The following is an 18,472-nucleotide window of genomic DNA, read 5'->3' as shown; positions in this document are numbered from 1 at the left end:
TCAGTCAGTTATCTGACAATGTACGCTTGTTGCAAGCTTCTGAATTATTTTCTGTACGGACTTTCCAATCCTTAAATCTCAGTCCTTTCTTCTGTACTGCAATGCTAGTAATTCCCTTCAGGTAAAGCCAATACAAGCATTTTCCAGCATACTCTGCAAAAACATAACACCGCTCTCTGACGAGGTTTTTAGATATCGGACCGGCCATCAGGTCCTACATATGTTCATATAAACAGAAAAAAGAATACTGTGCACAAAGCGCGCGCCATCCGACCGCGGTCAGGAGGATGAATGGAAGCATCTCTAGTTGATCTACACAAAGATAAAAAGCATGTCTCCTCTCAGCTTCTGTATCAATCAAGTTTACAACAAGCTTCATAGTTCCAGTCATTGTTGCTACAATGTTGGCTTCAGATAGAGCTTTTGAGGTTTAGAAGAATTCTAGTCCTCGTCGCTGCATCGTTGGCTTCAGAAGAGTTGAGCTTTCGATGTTTGGAATCTATAGCTAGTCCTTGCTGTTGCATCATTGGCTTCAGACAGCCTCCTCTGCACGGTTTCGGACAAGACAATTTGACAGTTGACTGTCCTTCCTGTTATACATACTGCCATTTTGTTGGAAATGACGATATCGACCACCTTGTAGGTACTGATCATGGCATTGCAATCTCATAGCCAAATTTAAGACAGGGTTACAAGAAAGATTTGACTTTAACCTTCAAAACATTCCAACCTGACCCAACGCTCAACATTATCCAGCCGTAACTCTTAACTCCTGCAACTTTCACGGCAAGCTGTGTGTCTGGAAAGCGAGGGGTGATTCACTGATTCCTCTCCTCCCCACACAGCTTCCTTCAAGCACCACCAGCTGAAATGAGAAAGGGGGCAACCTCCCCTGCATGACCTCAGACGAGATTCCGTCACAATTGCATACCCCTGCATAACTCTGTTGGAAATTATGATGCTGAGCACCTTGCAGCTACCATGCGTGCGCCAAGAGAGAAAGCATGGCAGTGTGGAATGGAGGGACTGATCATGATATTTCACTCACATAGCCAAATTTAAGACAATGTTGTAGGAAAGATTTGACACCTTCTTCACATTCCAACCTGTCCCAGCATTCGACATCATCAAACTGTAGCTCCTGCAGCTTTAGCGGCAAGCTGTGTATCTGGAAAGGGAGTCTGATCAACTCTGGAGACTTTGTGAGCACCAGCTGCTCCAGGGACGGGAACGTCACGTCGGGATCACAGATGGTGATCAGCTTTGGGTTGTCCGAAAGGCGCAGCTGTTTCAGGCAAGGAAATGTACCTTTAGATGCACTTGAACTCTCTTGACCTGTGCTCGTTATTTCACCGTGATGCACGGTCCTCCGAAATGCTTCCTTCATGTTGTCGCAGAAACGTGCCTCCAACTGCTCAAGGCAGGGCAGGTACATCGTCCAAGAGAGGTGCTCTAGCTTTGAGCAGCTATTCACATTCACACAAGTGAGCCTTGGAAACACAGACGCTGGAGACCTTCCCACCCATGTGATCTCTTTCAAGTTCACCAAAAACCACAGGAAGAGCTTATTCAGAGTACCAAAACAGTAGTTTGGTTCTTGTCTTCCTGTTATTTGCTCCATCTTGCTCCATATAATTTCCAGTTCAAACAAGGTTCGTCGTGCAAAGTCGGCTGAAAGAATATCAGAGAGGCATAAGGGGTGTGTTTCTTTGAGACTCCCCATAATTAAAGATCGAATGGGGAGATTAGCTGCGACATCTCTTAGTGATTCATACTCTGTGAAACCATCGGCCTCAATACCAGCTGCTTTCAACTGATCAAGGGTGCCCAACTCTTGGAATATTGCAGGGTTATAGTTGATAGAGCCTCCTCCACGATATGCCCGCCAAGTCCTCATGTCTATCACTTGCAAAGCTTTAAGGTTAGATATCACCTTCTTTGGTATTATTCGTATGTCCGTGCACTGCAAGTACAAGAACTTGAGCTTAATGAGCTTTCCAAAGCAGTCCGGCAATTGGTATATGTCAGGATTATGTGACAAATCAAGGTACTCCAAGTTCACTAAGGAGCATAATTCTTCAGGTATGTCCTTGAGAAGGTTCGTCCTCAAATCCAAATATGTCAGTGAAGCGAAATTCTTGATTGTTTCAACTATGCTTCCATCAAAATAATTATTTTGAAGGCATAATGTCATCAGTTTCATAGGGCCATGATCATTGCCAAAGGAAGGAAGTTTACTCATTCCATTCAACATCAACGAGATGTACTCAGCTTTGCCCCAAGGGATGCTAAATCTTTCTTCTGTGGCAACTTTTGCACGGACAAACCAATTGTTGTTATTCTCACAACAGCCACAAGAGATCCACAAAGCCATATCACGAATCACGTCATGCACTTTAACAGAACCATACCAATTTCCCCGGTTCTCTAATAAACATGCATCTCTAAGGTCGCCGATTAGACTATATGCTTGTGAGTAGGACCTTCGAATATCACACTCATCCAATAGACCTAAGCCCATCCAGCATTGTGCAAGGTCAGCTTTGATAATCTCCCAATCCTCTGGCCACAGTGCACAAGTCAAGAAACAATGTCTCAATGTGTCACTCCATAAATTATCGTAACTAAACTTGAGTTGTCCGAAAATATTTTCTATAGACAGGGGATTATCCTCGTCACAACATGATCGTTGCATATGCTCGATAGCATATTCCCATTCAATCGGATCAGTTTTTGGATACATTGCCTTTCCAATAACTATCAAAGCTAATGGCAAACCCTTCAGCTCTTTCACAAGTTCTTTTGCAAGGGTTTCAATACGAGGACTTGAAGAAAGAGTTTCCTGACTGACCTTCTCTTTAAATAACTGCCATGCATCCTCCTCCTGCAGACAAGTGACTATTAACTCTTCCCTTACCTCCATTTGACCACAAACTTTTCTTAATCTTGTTGTAAGAACCACTTTTCTTTTGAGTTGGTTTACAATTCCAAGGGGATATGGTATGCCAACTGCTTGCAAATCAATTTGCTCCCAAAGGTCATCCAACAAAAGAAGAAAGCTTCTATTTTTCAGGAATTCGTAAATGATTTGGCATTGAGATTCCACATTAGCTCCTTCTGGCATTCTGAGCTTCTTTAGAATCTCCTCTTGGATGGTTTGCACTGAACACCCCTTGGAGGCTGTCACAAAGATAACATGCAAGGACATGCCTCCAAATGAGTTATTGATATTTTTCAAAAGATATGTTTTCCCCACTCCACCTGGACCCCATATTCCAATCATTCCCACAGGGTCATCATTAATGAATAGGAGAGCCTTTTGAAGATTACAGTTCTCAGCAGACATTGATGGACCGGGTATCTCTTGGGTAGGTGCCGGCACAGACTCAAGTGCAATATTATTATTATCGGGACAAGCCCTGAGACATTCTTGGATCTCAGAAAGCTTCTCAGTTGCCTCCATTCTGATATCCTTATTCAACTCATAGCCATTGAAGATTACCTGTGCACCAGAATTGATAATAGCAACTTTTTCCAGCCATCCATCCACCTCAATCGTGGATGTCCTGCCCTCTCGCTCGTCAGTCTCAATCCTACGGCGGATGTCATTGCTCCTTGCAAGCAAGCTTTTGTTGGCATCCTTAAGATCTTTCACAATCTTTCCTGTCTTCAGGGCAGGAATTTTCCATGTTAATTAATAGTAAAATTTGGCATTTATGAGCAGTTATAATTTTTTTAAATGATTTTTGGTGTAAAAACTTACCACAGACAATGGGTCATCCTTACAAAGGTTTGATTTCTTTACTGCCTGAATGACATTTTCCCACTGCATTGGATCTCTTTTTCTTCGCAATACCTTCCCAAAATGTATCAATTCTGATGGCAGACCTTGTAGTTCTTTGACAAGATCTATCACAAGGGCCCCGATGTGCGGATCCTCATTCAGATTTTCCTGACCAACCGTTTGTTTAAATAGCTGGAGTGCTTCACCATCTTCCAAGCGAGGCACTTCTATAGGCACCTTCACATCCATCAGATGACATACGTTTTCTGATCGTGACGTGATTATCACTTTCCTCTTGAATTGGCCCAGAATTCCAAGAGGATAAGGAATGCCAACTGCTTGCAGATCAATTTGCTCCCAAAGGTCATCCAACAGTATAAGAAAGCTCCTGTTTTTCAGGAAATTAAAAATCTTTTGGCTTTGAGATTCCACATTACCATCTGCTTTCATTCCGAGCTTCATTAGGAAATCTCCTTGGATCTTCTCCACTGAACACCCCCTAGAGGCCCTCACAAAGATAACATCAAATGAAATGCCTCCAGCAACAGCAATTGAGTTATTGATACTGTTCAGAAGATATGTTTTCCCAACTCCACCTGGACCCCATATTCCAATCATTCCCACAGGGTCATCCTTAATGAACTGGAGAGCCTCTTTAAGGTTACGGTTCTGGGAAGACATACAGGGGCCCGGTATCTCTTGGGCAGGAGGTGGCACTGACACAAATGCAATATTATTGGGACAAGCCCTGAGACATTCTTGGACCTGAGGAACCGTCTTGATTGCTTCCATAGTAACATCCTTTTTCAACTTGTTGCGCGCAAAGATTACCTCCACATCATAATTGATGGTATCCACTTGTTCCAGCCATTTGTTCACCTCATTCGTGGATGTCATGCCCTCCCGCTCGGAAGCCTTAATCTTATTATGGACATCTTTGCTCCTCGCAACCAAGTTGTTGGTGGCATCCTTGAGATTTTTCAAAGTCCTTCCACCCTAAGGCAAGAAAAAATTAATTAAAGCTAAAAGAGGGCATTAGGACCAGATAAAAATACATAACAAAATTTCAGTTTTGATGTACAACATACGTACCAAAGTTGGGTCTTTCTTTTGAAGGTTCAACTTCCTTACTGTACAAATGACATCTTCCCACTCCCCTGGATCGCTTTTACCTACCATTTGTTTCCCAAAATGTATTAAGTCTGACGGCACACCTTTTAGTTCCTTTACGAGATCATGAGCTATGGCCCTGATGTGGGGATCAGAATCAATATCTTCCTGACCAAAAGTTTGTGCAAATAGCTCGAAGGATTCAGTCTCACCCAAACCAGGCATCTCTATATATTCATTCACAAACATTCGGTCACATACAGTTTTTGATTGTGATGTGATTACCACTTTCCTCTTGAATTGGCCCTCAATTATTCCAAGAGGATGTGGAATGCCAACTTCTAGAAGGTCTAGGTTCTCATAAAGGCCATCCACCAACAGGAGAAAGTCTCTTGTCCTGAGTTGTTCTGATATGTTGGTGGCTGGATTTGGCACAACATCATCCTTTCTTATTTCGAGACGTTGTATGATTTGAGCTTGAATATTTCGTACCAAGGATTCTCTGGAGGCCGTAACAAAGATAACAAAATATGGAGGGTTAGGTCCAACAAAGGAGTTGTTGATCTTGTTCAGGAGATGTGTGTTCCCAACTCCATCTGGACCCCATATTCCAATCATTCCAACTTGATTATTGATGCTCTCGCAAGCAGTCTGGAGAATACTGTCTTGACTTGCCAGTTGAGCGGAATGGATGGGGATATCTATGACAGAAGGTGGCGGTGGTCTGACTGTAGAATTACTGGGTATACTGTCAAGACATGCGCGCACTTCACGTCGCGCCTCAACTGCTCTCTTAGCAATTTTGTAGTTGGCGCAGCAATTTAGGGAGCAACATTTAGAAATTATGCGTCTGTCATCATAATGTTGATGGTTTCTCCTTTCTTCAGATATAGCTTGATTTGCCCTTTTCACCCAAGAATCTGCATCATCTGTTGCTACCAAGCCATTCGGGGTGCCAGTTCGGATCTCGCCTTGGACACCACTTCGTCTGCCAATCAAAGTCTGAGTATCCCTATCATGATCTCGCACGTATTTGCCAGGGTTGAAGCAATACATTGCATGTCTGAAGAAAATATCTCTGAATGGACTTATGACCGTGCCAATAGCAGCACCAAACCAACTACCCACAGCCGCCATTGTTGCAACTAGTTTAAAGAAAAATACAAGCAAAATACTGAAAAACGAATTGGCGTGTCCAGCTATCAAAATGGGAAGAAGAATGCCCTGCAAATAAATTATCAGAAATGAATATCAACTGACATTAAAGTGTAGGTTTTGACATTTTTAACACTCACAACATCAAGCGCAATCATTAAATTTAGTTATACGAGCTCAGAAGTTCATCAACAATAAGGAAAAAGAAATTACCTGCTGATAAGAAATGGAATTAAATAGATTCCAAGCTCATTGTGAAAGATGTAGTACATGACTTATGCTACCACAGTTTGAATTCTAGAAACAAGTCAGAATATTTAAAAGTTAGAACAAATACATGATCACATTATAACCATGGGAAATGGAAAACAAAGATTATTAGAGAAATACTTGGTGTGGATCTCCTCTTTACAGAAGTTGCTTCAGGAAGATCAGATTTTATCACGACACATAATAAAGTAATTTCCCTTTCTAAAAGTTACTTCAAGAACAACAACTTCAAGTCAGAATATTCAAAATATTAGAACTAATAAAAGATTACATTATAACCATGGGAAGGAAAAACAAAGATTATTAGCGAAGTACTTACCGTGGATCTTCTGTTTCCAGAAGTTGCTTCAAGAAAAGTACGCTTTGTCACAAAACAAAGCAATTTCCTCTTTCTAGAAGATACTATGCAAGAAGATCAGGTTTTCTCAAGAGGAATCAAGATAATTTCCGTATGTTCCCTTGGAGACTGGATCAAGGAAAGAGCAAGTGGAGAAGATCAAGGTACAGAATGAAAATAAGAGTCAAAGAAATTCATTGCAAGTTTTCGTTTCTCTCTCTGAAATAGCACAATGAAGAAGGTACTTTTCAGCCGTCCAATAAGGATAATCAAAGATGCAAGAACACAGAAAACTTATTCTGGTATTATATCAACATAGACGAAAAGTGCAACCAGAGTTCACTATTTTGTAAAGCACCAGACACTCAACTAGGGATAGTACATTTGATGGGATCCAGCATCTAAAAGTGGAACTGTAATGCAGCAACTCAAACAGGGGAGCTTTCAGGAGTCGCAATAGGCAAAAGGAGACAAGTAGGTACGGAAATGAGCCATGGAACTTAGAGGGATGCAATGAAGAGATCTACCTTGTGCAGACAAAAGTGACGGAGTGTGCAGAAGTGGATGCGAGATCCGTTGCAAGGGAGGGGGGATTAGTCAACGGGCAAGCTGCAAAAGAAGAGAAGGAAGGATCAAAATGGAGTACAGCCAACAGCTCTAGTACTTGGAACGTTCAATGATTGACTAATAGTTTATAGCTGGTGAATTACATATACAATGAAATATAGAACTCGGACGGCTAACAGCGAGCAAATCATATACATCCGGTGTCACGACCTTTGGCCTATTCAATCTGAAATATACGGTCAAAGGTGAAAGTCACATCTTGCAAATCTTAAGAACCACATATTGGCTGGTTTGGTGAGCTGCTATTCCTATTATTTAATCATGCAAGCACCCATCAATCCAGGTTCATTATGCACATTCACTGAATCCAAAGATTAGCACCATAGTTATCCTTTAGATGTCCAGGCTGCTTGCAATATTTAACATAAGTTGCCTGTATCTAAATCAGTACATGTTTGCAGCACCAATTTTCAGTCTTGGTTAACATTTCTGAAGGCCAGCCATAGGGAGAATAGAAAATGATTAATGAGAATAGTACTCCCTCCGTTCCTAAATAGTTGTCTTTCTAGACATTTCAAATGACTACCACATACGGATGTATGTAGACATATTTTAGAGTGTAGATTCACTCATTTTGCTCCGTATGTAGCCACGAGTTGAAATGTCTAGAAAGACAACTATTTAGGAACGGAGGGAGTAGAACATTAGTTGCATCCAAGATGTGGAAGGACAACTCCTTTTTTTTTTGTGGGCAGTGGAAGGATAAGTTCACCTGCAGGCAGACGAACAAGTCCAAGGAGAAACCGCCCGGTCGACGGTAGGCTCTTAAATTCTGGCCTGATTTGCAGCTGAAACTGCTAGATTCTCTCACTGCCGTTGGTCCACTGTCCGCAGACCCTGCAAAACAAGGCTCGCAAATTCAGCAAGACACTCCGAATGCGGATGAGTAAATTCGTCGAACAGTTGGCGTGCAGACACCGGCGCAGTGGAGCAGCACGTCGGCAAGTCACCGTTGGCTTAATGGCTTCGCGCCGGTCCAGGACTCCAGGCTGCGCCGCCCGTTTCCTTTGTAGAAGGAATGGCGAGCGGCCAGATGTCGGCGGCTGGCGGCTGCGTTCGGAGGAACCGTCGGTGTGCGATGCCGCTGTTGGGGGTGGAACATGAATGCCCCTCTCACCAACGTCGCCTCTGCGCTGAGTAGCGCCCTCTCTCCCACCCCGCCCGTTGGCATCCTCTCTTCTGCCCTGCCCATGTCCATGGCATGGAGCTCGGGCTGCCGGCTGCGGCGAGCTCGGCTGCGCAGGCGACACGGCGCGTGTAAAAACAGTTCCATTCGTTGACTGTCATTGTTTTTACAGTTCTATTTTTTCTTTCCATGCGAAGAATATTATTGTAGCTATATACTAAAAAGAAAAATTTGCGGGGATATAGTTGTAAAAAAAATTCATACCTAGTACTGTAAATGGTTAGGTATGAAAAAAATTTACAACCACCTTCCATCCTTACTATATCCTCCTGTTGAAGCTTTCCCGTTTTATGTTCAGTCTTCAATAATTCACTGTTCACTACCTTACTACAAGGAGGCAAATTTTCATCTATGAGTGTCTCTTTTCTGGAAAGGTACTGTTTCTTTTTTTGAGAATCTGGAAAGGTACTGTTAACCGGGGTTTTTGAATTTTTGCCCCCACTTACTTTGCACTTCGATAATTTGCCACTCTTTACATAGTAATTGATCTGTGGCCATTGTTTACTTTGTACTTTGATCTTTTGCCCTGTGTCGGACGGGTCCCATGTAAAATGACTAAAGTATCCCTGCCCTATAGATTGACCATGCGGACCCTCTCGCCGGCAACAACGCCAGGAGACGGCGGCCAAGCCCCGCTCTGCCTCTCCCTTGGTTGATCTGCACCATGACCGCCGGCTCACAACCGCGAGTCATGACCACGCAGGTGCTGGGCGGACACCAGAACACGCGCCGGCGGGGGCACACGCTGGTGCGGTGCTCCAGCAACTGAAACGCGCCCATCAACCGCGCCGACGTGTTTCTAGTGGATCCGGTGGCCGTAGTCGCGCATACCTCCACTGCCTCGTCGCCCACAACATGATGATGGAAGAGCCGTTGTTCTCGCCCCGAAGACCACGTGGCTGCTCCTCTGCTTCTTCTCCATGGGCCGTGGCGCCGCTCCCCTCTCAACTCCGGCGAGCACAAGCAGCGGCAGCAGCACGCGGCGCTGGCGAGCATGTACACGCTGTACATAAACAAGCTAGCCAAGAACAGGCTGCTTGATGGATTCTTTGGAAGACAAGCACGTACACTGCTTAATAGATTCCAGCGAGTTACACAACACGCAGCCAACGCACGCGGAAGCATATCGATTCCATCGACACACAGACGCGCCGCGGACAGATTGGAGCAGAGCGGCGCCCCACATCGCCGACGGCATCTGGTACTCCGGCAGCGCGGCCGCGGACAGACCGGAGGAGAGTGGCGCAAGGAGGAGGGGGAGGCGGCCATCGGCAGAGGCGACGGCGGCGGCTCATCCCCTTCCGATTTGATTTCACCTGGATGCGCTGGTCAAACCAACACAAAGGGTATTTTGGTCCACTGTTTTATGCACATATTAGGTCAACCAGTTGCAAGTATTGTTTTTATGATAAAAAGTGGCAAAGGATCAACGTGCAAAGTAAAGAGTGGCAATAGATTAATTACAATATAAGACGTGGCAAATTATCAAAGTACAAAGTAAGTGGTGGCAAAAAAAAACCCACAACCAAGAGATGTGTCTTTTGTAAACAGACATAATCCCATGATCATAGCCCCCATTGCCAAAATCTAATATATACTTTATTTAACATTTGATATAATTTGACTACTGTGCTTTTCAGGGTGATGTGTGGCCATAGTAATATTTCTTATAGGTGCATTGAGTTTGTAGGGAAACGGGCATCCTAGAAATATTGTTCATTTTCTGTGTTTTTGAAGAAAACCCCACGTCTGGTCCAAGCTCATAGAAATGAGTCAGATCTATTATTTAAGTTGGTAAATGTTGGAAGATGGTCCGTCGCACGGGGGCATATATGCATGCAGCCGTGTGATTGCATCAAGATTACGGAAAGTGGTTTTGTGATTAGAGCTTAATTACTGCATGCATGCAACTTTTGGCAGAGAGTGCATGCCCCACCCACTTCACCTCCCATGCTTTTCCTTTTGACTTGTAAATCTGAATCTATTGTATCTTTTGAACTGATAGTTTAAATTAAGTTTCGTTTACATATCCGTGTTCTTTGAGACGAGAGCTTTAGAATAAGACCAATTTTGAATACGTTTTGACACGCTTTTAAAGTTTCATTATGTTTCAACTGCTAAAACTTAATAGAAATGAACGAAAAAATTAGTAAGTTTCAAAACTAAAACATAAAACCATGTGGGGGGGGGGGGGCAACGTTTTGACAAGTTTTTAAAACTTCAGCAAGTTTCAACTACTAAAAAGAAACGCAAATTTCAAAATTTGCTAAAACTTTGTAAAACTTAATATTACGACTATCAAGTTTTAATATTTAAAAATTGGTATTTTTTTGAAAAGATGTCGAAATGTATTCAAAATTGGTCTTGTCGATAAACACTTGTTACAACGAACACAAATATGCAAACGAAACTTAATTTGAACTTTCGGTTCAGAAGATACAATCGATCCAAATTTACAAGACAAAAGGAAAAGCATGGGAGGTGAGATGGGTGTGTCAAAAGGTGGCATGCAAGGACCTAGTGCGGCGATTAAAATTAATGACATAAACTAGTGCATCAGTCTTGAAGCAAATGAGTGGTCAGATGCATACGTGTGCCTCGGACATGTGTGCCCCTGCGAATTTATGAGCACTGACATGCATCCTATTACAATCCTATAGCCTAATTTCTATGTTTTGTTTTGCTCTATCCGAATGAGCCCTAAAGAGGAACAATCAGGAATAAGATAAGGTAACACGTTTCCTTGGCATCAAAGGAATCAGAAGCTTCATCCATGGTTATCTTCTAATTTGTTCATACTGCTCTTTGGGGAAAGTTAAACCCAAAAAAAAAGCATTCATGCGCGTGTTAGGTGACAAAGTGAACGCAGTTAATTAATAATGCGAGCATGCATGCAACATGCATTCATGAAGAAACCTTCAGGCTCAACTGAAGTTGTTTACTTATCAGTAGTTCAACTTTTCCCAGCTGGCTGAGATGCTCAACCGAAGTTGCTTAACGGTAGGTGACATGTGAACGCTGCAGGATGGCTTCCCTGCCGGAACATTGAGCGACCTTATAACTAGAGATGGATCAGTGACAAGTTGGCCGGTGTGGCAGAAGCACAGTGACCGGAACGGAGCCACCGTGAAGCTCGCTTGCTGCCCTATATAGATTCAATGGCGCGCCGGAGAACCGCCGTGTCATTCACGACGCCGGTAGTAGCGCTCGTTGTGTCGTGCTCGTGCATGGTGATCGCCTCCGGAGCCCAGGCGGCGCCGGTGATCGGGATGCCGGGCTGCGAGACCAGGTGCGGCAACATGAGCGTGCCGTACCCGTTCGGCATCGGCCTGGACAGCCGGTGCTACATGCCAGGGTTCAACCTAACCTGCGACCACGGGCGGCTCCTCCTCGGCAACCTGCGGGTCATCGAATCCATCGACCCCAATTTCTACATGCTGACCGTCGTCCACGTCGGCGACGTTCCGACAGACGGCGCCGGGCGCGGCATGTTCGGCGGCGGAGGAGGCGTCCTCGGCGACGACGGGCCGTACGCGCTGTCGTCCGCCGGGAACCAGCTCGTCCTGGTGGGCTGCAACGTGCGGGCGACGCTGAGGAGCGGCAACGTCACCATGAGCAGCTGCTCCTCCTTGTGCCCCAATGGCTTCGACGGGCACACGGAGATGCTGTCGAGGCTGGACACCAGCATGCTCTGCTCCGGCATCGGGTGCTGCCAGGCGCGCGTCGTCGTCGACCGCGAGGTGGCTCCCGGAGAAAAGCAGCTCGTCCCCGTCACCTCCTACGACGTGCAGCTCGAGTACTTCGGGAGTAACCGCAGCCGCGACGGCGGGCGGTGGCCGCCCCGAGTGTTCATCGCCAGGGACGAGTGGTTCTCGCCGTGGAGCGTCTCGCAGCAGCTGTCGTCGGACCCGCAGGCCGCCGCGTCAATAGAAGTTCCCGTTTTCCTCAGCTGGGAGGTCATCGTTAGGGGTGCCCACGACGACGACGACGACGATGACGCAGACGCTGGTTCCTTGCCGGCCTGGGAGTGTCCTAGGGACGCGGCCCGCAAGGCGGTCTGCAAGAGCAACCACACTGGGTGCAATAGAGGTGAAAGAGGCGGCTACAAGTGCTACTGCAGAACGGGCTACGAGGGCAACCCCTACATCACCAACGGATGCCAAGGTTAGAACCACCGTTTTCCCCAACAAATTTACTGGATGTAAGTCGCCGAATTTAGAATTTAGGTTAGTCGATTCGGTTGAGAAGGAAGCAGCAGCTGCAGAGCACCGGGGCCGCAGGCGGCAGGTTTGGTCTCGTCTATCTTAGAGTGCAAGGGGGGAGAGAGTGCAGGGGAAGAAGTCTCCTTGTCTATCTTAGGGTGCAGGGGGTGTTGGGGAAGAAGAAGTCTCCTTGTCTTTCTTAGAGTGTGGGGTTGCAGGTTCACCAGAGAAAATCGGGTAAATCGACGGATTTAGAGAGATGGCCGGAGGCGGCGGCAGGCCTGGCAATGGTGGAAGGTCGAGGGGAGGGCGGGGCGGCGAGGCGGTCGCGGGCGGAGGAGGAATGCGGTTCGGCTTGGGCTGGAGGGCGGCCAGAGGAATAACAGATCGTGGTAAGGAAGGTGATGAATAGATTTCTTCAGGATGGAGGTAGAAGGAGATCCAACCATTTTTTTTCCATCCAACGGCTGAAAGCGAATTTACTGACCCAAAAAACAAATACAGTCGACTTGGCTCTAGCCATTCCCTTCCCTAAACCCTTTTTTTCTCATCCATTGGATTGATATTTTTGATGGTTAGATTGATTGGATTTATGTTTAGATAATGTATTCAGAATAATATTATCGTAGTTAAATATGTGGTTAATTTCGGAATTTAACCTGCTTTATACACGCTGACTTACTAGATTATATGTGTATGCAGACATTGACGAGTGTGAGAATTCAAAAAAGAATGGGTGCTTCGGCAAATGTACCAATACAGATGGGTCATTTCAATGTGAATGTCCATATGGAACCCGTGGGGACGCCTACTCGCCGGGTGGCTGCTTCAGTGTTCTCACACGTGAGTAACATTTCCACTACTTGATTTGGGGAGAACATCATTTTCTTTCTTTCACACTTCTCCTTTCGAGCAGCTAAAGTATATTGATATTTTTCTAGGAATAAAGTATATTGATATTGATGTTCATGGTTAATCAATCTTAGAAACATGGCCGGACTATCTATTAAATTAGCTATATAATTTTGCACATTGTCATCTCTAAAGTTGCATCACTGGAAAGGAAAAAAACACTAAAGTTGCCTACAACGTTTATATGCTCTTTAGAATTATGTTTGTGCTGAGATTGATCAATTAAATGAATAATGATTATCGAGGTTTTTGTGTCCACTTGCAGGTGAATGTAGCAGGTCATGCGGCAATGTGAGTGTGCCATACCCATTCGGCATTGGGCCAGCCGAGTGCTACATGCCAGGGTTTAACCTCACATGTGACACAAGCCAACACCCCCCGCGGCTGATGCTTGGCAGCCTGCGAGTCATTGACATATCCCTTCATAACAACACCATGCATGTAATCAACAGCGACAGGGTCCTTGACATCCATAGTGGCATAGGAAAACAAACCTTCACATTTGAGAGCACGGGCCATGGAGACAAGGTGCCTTACTCGTTGTCGACAAGGAACGAGCTCATCCTCATGGGGTGCGGCGTGCAGACAGTGCTGTCCGGGGCGGGCAACCCAGCAATCTTGAGTGGTTGCTCTTCTTTTTGCTCCCCAAACATCGAGAATCGCACCTACGCCATCACCTCAATGGTGCCACCTGCAGCAGGAGGTGGTAGCAATGATGACGACCAATACTGCTATGGCATGGGCTGCTGCCAGGCACGCATCTCTATGTCTAACGATGGAATGCCCCATGAATTATGGATTGATTGGATGGACCCCAACACTGCAGCAGATGAGACATCATCACACTCCTATGCATTCATTGCACAAGAAGGGTGGTTCGACAAGCATCGGGTATCAGCCCAGCTATTGCGCTCATCGTCGACAAAATATTTTGTGCCAAGCTTGGAGGTCCCCATGGTTCTAGATTGGGAGGTTTTGCAGTTGCAACCCATTGGCTCACGGGCGGTAGCTAATGTGAGCTCACGACATCAATATCTCAAGTGTCCTGACATGTGCAGGAGCAAGAACAGCCTCTGCAAACAAGGGATCAGAGGATATTCATGTCACTGTAGTGAGGATTACCACGGCAACGCGTACGTTATTGACGGATGCAAAGGTTAGAACACATGCTCCTATTTCATGGCTAAGTAGTCTTTGCTATACTATTGTACATGTAATTAAGCAGTTGATTTAATTCCTACTTGCTTTCCCTTTCCTTTTTTCTTGTCTCCAACAGGACGTAGGCAAACATACTTTAAAGGTGAGTGCACTACAACAACATTTCTCCTAAATACGTGGTACATGTAGGAGAAAATGAGTAACTATATTGTGTATATTTTTTAGGTATGAGCATCATAATAGGAGCTGCTATTGGGGCCGGACTCGTACTTCTAGTTCTTGCCGGATTTTTCAGTACCAAGAAATTAAAACATCATAGGGCTGAATTGTTGAAACGAAAGTTCTTCCAACTAAACCGTGGACAATTGTTGCAGCAATTGGTATCCCAAAGTGTTGGTATTGCAGAAAGAATGATCATATCCTTGGAAGAGCTAGAGAAGGCGACCCACAATTTTGATAAAGATCTTGTGATTGGTGGCGGAGGGCATGGTATTGTTTATAAAGGGATTTTATCAAACCAACACATTGTAGCCATCAAGAAACCCAAGAAGGTGTTTCAGAAGGAGATCAATGATTTTATAAATGAGGTGGCAATACTGTCGCAAATCAACCATCGAAATGTAGTTAAACTCTACGGTTGTTGCCTTGAAACTGAAGTCCCAATGTTGGTCTATGAGTTCATATCCAATGGAACCCTTTCTGAGCATCTTCATGTCAAAGGACCAAGATCATTGCCATGGGCTGATAGGTTGCGGATAGCCATTGAAACAGCCAAATCTCTTGCCTATCTTCACTCAACTGCTTCAATACCTATCATACATAGAGATGTCAAGTCTGCTAACATACTTTTGGATGATACTTTGACAGCAAAGGTTGCAGACTTTGGATCTTCAAGGTACATTCCGATGGAGAAATCTGGGGTAATGACCGGGGCTCAAGGTACAAAGGGATATTGGGACCCTATGTACTTTTACACCGGGCGGCTAACTGAGAAAAGTGATGTATACAGTTTTGGGGTCGTCCTCGTGGAACTGCTAACTCGGAAGAAACCATTTTCATATTCTTCCTCTGATGGCGAGGGTCTTGTTTTACATTTTGTTACGTTGTTTGAAGAAGGCAATTTGAACCAGATATTGGACCCACAAGCTATAGAGGAAGGTGGCAAGGAAGTCAACAAAGTGGCTACTATTGCGGTAGCATGCATAAAACTAAGAGGAGAGGATCGTCCAACCATGAGGCAAGTTGAGTTGACACTGGAAAGCCTCCGTGCATCCGAGGATTACACCTTAGATAATGTCGTGGAGAAGAAAGTTGAGAATAAACATGTCATGATAGACATTACATTTACTGGAGACAAAAGAAGCAACAACTCAACCAGGCGATACAGTATGGAAGAAGAGTTCATGTTATCCGCAAGATATCCTCGGTAGTTTTGCTTACGTGCACTACTTGGAAACTCAAGCTAAATAGGATTGGTACTTGGCAATTGTTTGAGATGGTTTGACAAAAAAACAGTAACGTGACATGGCAACTTGGAATATTTTAACTTATAGTGATTGGCGATGTTCCTGTTCACGTGACTCGGTTGCATTTCTTTCACCTAGTAACATAAAGTGGGACTCTAGTTAGTAGCTCAACTAGCACTGCTATGTTTTTTGGGCAATTATTGATAGATCAATGAATTTCGTAAAGTTGGGGCATTGCACATTTAACACCTACCAGTTACCCCTCTCGGGGTACTTGGCTTTGTTGTATTATGCAATATGATGTTGCTAGACGTATCATGCTAGTTGATGAGTCCAAAAGAAATTTAAAGCATGTCTTGAGTTTTATATTTTAATTATTCATATTTATTTTTAGTTTCTTTGACATGCAACATTGTACATATTGCGTTGGTGCATCCAACTCCGTGGAAGTTTTCGGCAATGTTTGTCCTATGAGATACCTATAGCTTGAATGATTATCAATGGTTTTGACTAAACAATTTTTTCCATCTTCAACATCTTTGTTTTGCATTGCTTGAAATAATAAATTATTGAGAGTGCACCAGGAACAAAAAGTAGAATGCACGGCCACTAGCAACCGACATAGTGATGAATAAACCCAAATATGGCACGAGTGTTAATATATATAAACACTACCACCAAAAGGCACCCATTTTTATACGGATCCATGTTGAATTGCTTCACACACACCAAACAAGTGCTCAATTATTAGCTGGTTGTTGGTATGTACCCACTCTCTCAGTCACTTGCCATGCAATACCTAACACTAAAAGTAAGAGTTATTGATGTAAAGCTACTCCACCAATCATATTCTTGAAATGTCAACTTGATAATGAAAATACACCTTATACAACACAAAAAGTATATAAATTGATGAACTAGAAATATGCACATACCATATAAAGCTACTTCCCGTTGGTCTCGTGGCTTCCAGTTCCACTGCGTCGATGCCCCCATGGCTGCCAGTTGCGGCGATCCAAACATAATCAAAAGACCACCTAACATTCTCATCATCTATCACCGTCGTGTCTGGGACCTCTACAACGCTGACTCCTTGACGATGAAGCTACCACAACAAGCACATGTAGAAAGTTAATAAATCTCACCAAAGGCAACGCAAAAGGAACACTTGAAGCGTTGGAGACAAAACTTCCATCAGTAAGGCACTCTAGCCACATCAAACATTTGCTAAAGTGGCCTCAACACGAAATCCCGCCGGCCGCCGAGGTAGCCAGGACCCTTCTCGGAACACATGCCCCAAGGCCTCACCCACTGCAAGTCGTCCATCGGCATGATGAAAGTGCAACTATCCCTGGGTGGTTTTGGTAATTCCTAACAACATATAGCTCATTGAACTAATGCTACTTCAAGATGATTATTTCAGGAAGTTAAATGATTGGCATGGCATGGATTAGAAATGTGGACCCCTCAAAATGCTAAGGACAAAGGATTGGCTCAAGCTCAAAGCTCAGGACTCTACATTTTCTATTTTAGTGATCCAAGATCACATTGAGTCCATAGGAAAAGCCAATGCTATTAAAAGGGGATGAGGTGTTGCTTAATGACTTGCTTGCTCAAAGTGCTTAGTGATATGCTCCAAAAACCCTCAACCACTTTCTCATATCCACATATGTCCCAAACCAAAAGTCAAACTCGGCCCCACCGATTTGATATATCCGGCGCCACCGAGTTCATTTGACATAGCCACTGCCAGAAACCCTAGTCACTTCGGTCTCACCGATAGGGATCTCGGTCTCACCGAGACGGGATTGCAAACTCTCTGTTTCCCTTCGTAATGTTTTGGTCTGACCGAGATGAGTGATCGGTTCCACCGAGTTCGCAATGCAAACTCTCTGTTTCCCTTTCGTAACGTTTCGGTCTCACCGAAATGAGCGAATCGGTCCCACCGAGTTTGCCTGACCAATTCTCTGGTTAGCTTGTTACCAAAATCAGTCCCACCGAGTTTGTGTAATCGGTCTCACCTAGATTACGTTATGCCGTAACCCTAATGAAATCGGTCCCACCGAGTTGACATGTCGGTCCCACCGAAAATCCTAATGTTCACATTTTGAACTAAATCGGTCCTACCGAGTTTCATGATTCGGTCCCTCCAAGTTTGGTGATTTTTGTGTAACGGTTAGATTTTGTGTGGAGGCTATAAATACCCCTCCTCTCATTCTTCATTCGTGGAGAAAGCCATCAGAATGTGCCTACACTTCCAGCATA

The 18,472-nt window shown here is 44.5% G+C and overlaps 2 protein-coding genes across 2 annotated transcripts; one reads left to right on the top strand and one right to left on the bottom strand.

The window, feature by feature from the left end:
- Window positions 1-158: 158 nt before the first annotated feature.
- Window positions 159-9,667, bottom strand: LOC123076598 (uncharacterized). The gene is made up of 7 exons (XM_044498761.1): window positions 9,614-9,667; window positions 9,062-9,516; window positions 8,095-8,567; window positions 6,639-6,721; window positions 4,877-6,118; window positions 3,764-4,780; window positions 159-3,667 (listed from the first exon to the last, which is right to left on the bottom strand). Exons 1-7 carry the CDS (start codon window positions 9,665-9,667, stop codon window positions 1,031-1,033), a joined length of 5,961 nt encoding a protein of 1,986 aa, XP_044354696.1. The 3' UTR covers window positions 159-1,030.
- Window positions 9,668-11,577: 1,910 nt separating this feature from the next.
- LOC123075698 (wall-associated receptor kinase 2) lies at window positions 11,578-16,281 on the top strand. Its single transcript, XM_044498244.1, has 5 exons — window positions 11,578-12,633; window positions 13,374-13,514; window positions 13,849-14,739; window positions 14,860-14,883; window positions 14,967-16,281. Exons 1-5 carry the CDS (start codon window positions 11,628-11,630, stop codon window positions 16,169-16,171), a joined length of 3,267 nt encoding a protein of 1,088 aa, XP_044354179.1. The 5' UTR covers window positions 11,578-11,627; the 3' UTR covers window positions 16,172-16,281.
- Window positions 16,282-18,472: the final 2,191 nt, after the last annotated feature.

The sequence above is a fragment of the Triticum aestivum genome, chromosome 3D (genome assembly GCF_018294505.1).
Source record: "Triticum aestivum cultivar Chinese Spring chromosome 3D, IWGSC CS RefSeq v2.1, whole genome shotgun sequence".
NCBI classification, from domain to species: Eukaryota; Viridiplantae; Streptophyta; class Magnoliopsida; order Poales; family Poaceae; genus Triticum; species Triticum aestivum.
This window is presented reverse-complemented; position numbering and strand designations above follow the sequence as displayed.